The sequence below is a fragment of the Thunnus maccoyii genome, chromosome 20 (assembly GCF_910596095.1).
Source record: "Thunnus maccoyii chromosome 20, fThuMac1.1, whole genome shotgun sequence".
Classification (NCBI taxonomy): Eukaryota; Metazoa; Chordata; class Actinopteri; order Scombriformes; family Scombridae; genus Thunnus; species Thunnus maccoyii.
Genome location: NC_056552.1, coordinates 3,411,111 through 3,417,110, shown reverse-complemented (window position 1 = coordinate 3,417,110; position 6,000 = coordinate 3,411,111). Strand labels below are relative to the sequence as shown.

At 37.9% G+C, this 6,000-nt stretch overlaps 1 protein-coding gene across 1 annotated transcript in view; it reads left to right on the top strand.

Annotated features, from left to right (window-relative positions):
* Nucleotides 1–1,695, top strand: part of LOC121887340 (stonustoxin subunit beta-like) — a 5,714-nt gene extending 4,019 nt beyond the window's left edge. The window contains exons 2-3 of the mRNA XM_042398074.1: nucleotides 1–149; nucleotides 1,145–1,695. The exon at nucleotides 1–149 is cut by the window's left edge and continues 1,321 nt beyond it. Of these exons, the coding sequence (XP_042254008.1) occupies nucleotides 1–149; nucleotides 1,145–1,695 (700 nt within the window). The remainder of the gene's footprint in view (nucleotides 150–1,144) is intronic.
* Nucleotides 1,696–6,000: the final 4,305 nt, after the last annotated feature.

Below are 6,000 nucleotides of genomic sequence, written 5' to 3'. Positions count from 1 at the left end.
TTTCCTTGTTACAGCCACAGCAAATGAGAAATACAAAGGAGCAACCATCTATCATTACAAGGAGGGCAAACTGGTCACTGATGATTTTTCAAAGCCTGACGTCTCATCTGATGTGGAAACCATCACAGACAAAAGTGCTTTAATCTGGTGTAAGTCATTTTTCATGCATTTATTTTTACATTTGGGGGGGCAGTTTCCCATATATGATATTCTGTACCCTGCGTGCGTGGCTCCACACAAAGTGACAGATAGCTAAACAGGTGTACTAGGCACTGAAAGGGTTAAATGATGACTCAGACGTGGAAGTAAAGTTGAGGTCTGTTTACTTGTATATCTGCATCAAAATGCTTTCTTACAATGCTTTTCCAGGAACTCTGTGAAACTGAAAATAAATACACAAGAAAATGTTCTTAATGTAAGTAAAAAGAGTGTAGAAATGTAAATACTTGCTCAATACTACACAATTAAAGCAATATTTGCACTACATGTTGCCAAAAAATGGATTTAGGTAATTATTTATAAATCTCCCCAAATATGAAATAAAACAACAAAATATGCATCAATCCTTATCGATAAAGATAAAACATGTAACATAAACTTACAAACAAAGCTTCTCCAAGGTTCAACACAGGTGAATGCAAAGGATTAAACAGAGAGAGTTCTGAAGCACCTTGCTGCGCAAAATTTCAATCAAAATGGCCGGTCTGAGACCACGACCCTACCTATGTGATCACAAATAACCAATAGAGAACAAGTACAATCATCTGACAGTAATCTTCAAAGCAACCACTAGGAGATGCTAAAATGCTCTTTATCTACATGTAACAAAACATATGAAGTAGTGTAAACCACATATTTGTATGTACACACTAGCATTCAAAAGTTAGGATCACTCAGAAGTTTAAATGTTTTCAATAGATATTGATGCTTTTTATTCAACAGGGTGACATTAAATTGATTTGAATATATAGCCAACACACTGCTAATGCCCTCAATACTATAACCATAGCGAAATATCAGTATTAAAAAATGGCGGACAAGGTGTGAATATCATTATTTTAATAGTGCATATTTTTGAAAACTGCAGTGGATGATGGGTGATGACGATGACGAGGAATGGATTGTGTTTTGTTCTCTCCATCAGATGCTTGTGATCTCTCCTTGGACCCGAACACAGTAAACTACGACCTTATTCTTTCTGATAACGACAAGAAGGTGACACATGGAGCAAGGCAGGAATATCCTGATCACCCAGGAAGGTTTGATATTTGCCCTCAGGTGTTGTGCAGAGAGGGGCTAACTGGGCGCCATTACTGGGAGGTAGAGTGGAGTGATGGTTATAATGAAGATAAAGCTGTAGGTGTCACATACAAACAAATTGACAGGAAAGGAGACAGTATCCTGTGTTATTTAGGAGGTAGTGATAACTCATGGTGTTTTGGTGGAAATACTATGAAACCAGAGCTCTTTGCGGGGCACTGTGATCAGTGGTGGCGTGGCTCCATTCCCTCTACTGGCTGCAAACGAGTTGGAGTGTATCTGGACTGGCCTGCTGGCACTCTGTCCTTCTACAATGTCTCCTCTAACACACTAAGTCACATCAAGACCTTTAATGCTCGGTTCAACAAGCCTGTTTATCCAGGCTGCTACATTTATAGCCAATCTGGCTCTGTGTTCTTTTGCCCAGTTGAGTAAGAACAGTGACAAAGTGAGGAAATGAGTGTTGATCTGTCTTTAAACTGATAACAACCAGTGGTGGAGTGTAACTAAGTACATTTAAGCAAGTGCTTTGTACTTGCACTTGTATTTTCTTTGTACTTCTACTCCACTATTTTTCAGAGAGAGATATTATACTTTTTACTCTCCCACATTTATTTACATCTACATCTACAGTTGGGTTAGGTAACATGACTTTTTTTGTTGCTTTTACCTTATTAAAAGTGAACATTAGCATTGTAATTTATCTGATAATACTATGATTGTGTGTGAATATTCTTTATGTTTCCAAGTTGACCTTTTCTTTGTCTGTGTAGTAGCTACATGGTATATAACATTATGTCACCACAAAGGGTTCTACAGAATATACTGTGTTATCTGATTATGTTTTAGAGAAACATACTGCAGGCTACATGTGGTTTAACTGTCTTCTAATTCTTCTAATTTTGTCAATATAAAACTTTTGTGACAACAAGTATGAGGATACTGAATATTTGCTACATTACACAATTAGCTCATGCAAAGCACTTACATGGGTATCTGCTAATACATAATAGTGAGTAAGGTAGAACATTGGGTAGCTGAAGTGCCTGTAGCTTAACATCAGAATTGTCCATTTATCTTTATCTAAATTTACAAGAGGTTTCATTTATGCTTGTGAAGTTGGGGAAGAGGAAGGAAATGAGGAGGGAGGTGTTTTTTTCTTTATTTTCAAACATGGTAGGACACCGAGTAACTCAAGTGTCTCTTCTTTAGAAATTGTTCTTCTTTTTGTTGAATTTCAGAAAGTTAAGGCAACTCTCTAACACCACTCACTCATTAAGGACATTAGTGGTGAATGGTGACAACGTTTAGTCTTTTGTTTTTTAAGATTCAGATGTTGTGGTTTTGTTTTTCATGCACAAAAAAATAAAAATGAAAAAAATATTTTTTTAAAATATATACATTTAAATGATCCATATTGCCAAAAATATCAACAATTATTGACAAAGTGATGATTCCAGTTTTATGTTGTGATCTTTTTCTTCTTCTAACACAAGCATAATGGACCACTCAGGAAACTTCAGCTGGTCTTTGTTTTTCTGGTTGTGGCTCTGGACATTCTGCTCTGAGTCCAACCAAGAGTCCATTTAATCACTGTGGTGTTCTGAGGAGACAGTCACAACATTGTCTTTAACATGTTAGATGTTGAGAATGTTGCTGATGTTTACAGAGCTGAAGTTCTCCTGGATCGTGATTTCTGTAACACCTGTTGGACATCTCTCTACTTGAGTAGAATATTCAATAAATTTGAGTCCTGAGTTGAACACTGTGTGCAGGTTGGTTATTTCCTGTTTTTAGATAATCCAGTTTGTGGTAAACTTGAATAAAACATATAAAAAAAAGCAGAGATCTAACATGTATTTTGTATGCGGACTGGTTCACTGGCTGTCTGTCCTACAGAGTCTCCTCTAACACATAAAAATGATTAAATATAAAATGATGTGGACCTGCGTTTAGTTAGATAAGAGCAATGATGGAGATTTGTTAGATCCTTGGTCTGTTGATCTGGATATGTGTTTACATTTAAAGCTTAAAGAGCACAAACATTTTAGCTTGAAACCTTAGCCTTAGCCTTTCATAAATTGAAAAGCCAGAGAGACCAGGATCCTTTGTGGTGTAATAAAACCAGTTTGTGTAGGATTTGAGTTTTTTTCTTTAATGTCAGTTTCCTGTTGGGCATGTTTGCTCTCTTCTTGAGCAGAAATCTTCAATAAAGTGGAGACCTGAGTTTACTATATGCTACTTTTTTTGCTGGAGGTTAATTCTTACATAGTGTTCATATTCTGACCCTTCACAGTATCCCCTCATAATTAGCCTCTTTACCAAATATCTGACCCACAAATCATTTATGAATACCTCATCAGCCATTAATAAATGGGTGATTAATCCTTAATGAAGCTCTCAGAGAGCAAAAAGAGTGTATTCGTTCCTTTTTACGCGTTTTGTTTATGGAGAAAAAACATTTACAGTCACACTATATAATGTTCCTATATTACATAAAAGGAGAACAAAATGATTTCAGTGAATAATTTATTTGAATGGTAATTTTAGATTTTTTTCTATTGTACACTAGAGAAAAAATTCTCAAGAATATGTTTTGCTTATTGTTTCTTCTGATGTTTGCCCTTCCCTGTGCAGAAAGATGTTATGTGCAAACTTTGACACTGGGAAACTGTTTTCACATTTATCTACTGGGGGGGAAACGTTTCTCTGTGCTCACCTTAAATCTCAGTTTAAGGAGTGAAATTACAAGCCCGGTTGTGTGATATTTCGACTAGTTTGGAGGCCAGTCGTGTCTGGTGTTGGGCCTTGGCTACAAGTTTGGCTATCAGCAGTAATAAATGACTATCAAAGTTAATTATGCATTATTAAAATCAATAAAATTATTAACAATAATTAATAATAATGAGGCACCACCCTGGGGTCAGGGAAAAAGATTCAATTCAGTTTCAAAGTGTACTAATCTATCAATTTGGAACTTTGATTAATAATTAACTGAATAACTATAAGCAAAATCACCATGTCAATAGCTAGTTATGGTTGAAGGATTTGGAGTTCTTCACAGAGCAGAGGTTGGCAAAACTCATTCTTGTTCAACATTAAAACAGACAACAGGTATATCCAAAAGCATTTATTTTACAAAAAGTAAAAGAGCAAAACACACAATATCAATCTAGCTAAGTGTACCTATATACAAGTGTATGTGTGTGAGTTTGTATGTGAGTGTGTGTGGGAAAATCAATGGCAAGATGGCTGCAGTCACCTGGTGACTGAGCACATGGCATGCAGGCAGTATGGCTGACAAAGAGAACCAGAGGGACAAAAGGCCAGACCATGTGGTGTCTTGAACCACATATGCTGCCTGAACCAAAGTTCACCAAACTAGGTTTTAACCTCTTAACTGTGTGGTTCTCTATTCAAGGCCAATTGATGTAGGATCAAGGTACCAGGTTAGGAAGAGGTTAGTTGCATGCAAGGCCTAGTTATTGGATGTAACATGTGTTAAGCATGCTAACATTAACCTAGCGGTGTGGCTATGCTATAACCTGACTGTGAACAACAAGGACATCACAACAATAGTTCAATGAATAACCTTAGCCAAATCAATACATGTACAGTACATTAAGTTAAACATTCTTGCTTATCCATGCTATGCTTCACTATGTTGCCAGGCTATACCCAGTTGTTACCAGTCCATGAAGAAAGAGATGCTTTGTGGTGTTCTGCTTCTTAGCTGGTGAATCCCTGGATGAGACAAGCTGAGAAGGGTTTGGCTCCAAAGCTGAAAGATGCAGGGTAGACGGCACTCCAGCCGTGCAGATCAGAGGGCCCAGGTAACTCCTTTGTGTAGAGTTAAGAGCAAGCTAACTCTGTTTCGTGGCTCCTGTACTCGTTAAACCAGCCAGCAGACTTGTGTGGTAGCTGCTGGCACAAGATAACTTTAGTGTCTGAGTCTTAGGCAGGCTCTTGTGTCTTCTGCCATAAAGAAAAAAGAATTCTGTGTGTGTCTGCTGTGAGAAGGCCACACAAGAGAGCTGCTCCAGCAGAGAGCTGTGAGGAGAAAGAGGAGCTGAGAGCTGCTCCTTCAACAGCTGGAGGTGAGAAGAGTGGGGAGCTGCCTCTTCAACAGCTGTGAGGGAAAAGAGGCAGATAAGAGGAGGATCTCTAGTTTTGATAACCTGGATCCATGGGTGGAGTTTCTTGAGGACTCCTGCTGTTTCCTAGTCTTGAAACATGTGGTCCACTACTGAGTCCCAACATCCCCCCTTTGGTCCCAGGATTGCACCTGACGTGTGATCCTAGGAGCAGTAACATACATGTCCTGTATAGTCCATAGTTTAAAGAGTTAATTTGTCAGTTCATTCAAGTTTGTAACATCAGGGCAGTGGTCGACACTTATCTATCTTGGCAAAGCAAGAACAGTCAGAGTTACAAAACAAAACATGATAAATAACAAACAAAGGCATAGTCCTAAATAACATAACCTGTGTTTCTCATTGTTCTTTGGAGTTAGTGAAAACAGGAATGTTAGTGGTGTAAATTTGTTAAGATGAGATGCAGAGAAAGTGGCACCTCAAAGGATAAAGCCATTTTTGGAGTGTCCAAGAGTGTTTGTTGTTTCACTCATTGGATCTGATGACAATACTGATTACTCAATGTAGTACTCAGTCTGATCTTGGCAGACTTAACAATTTTGTCCTTCAGGCAGGTGGCTGCAGAAGGATGTCATCAAATTTCAAA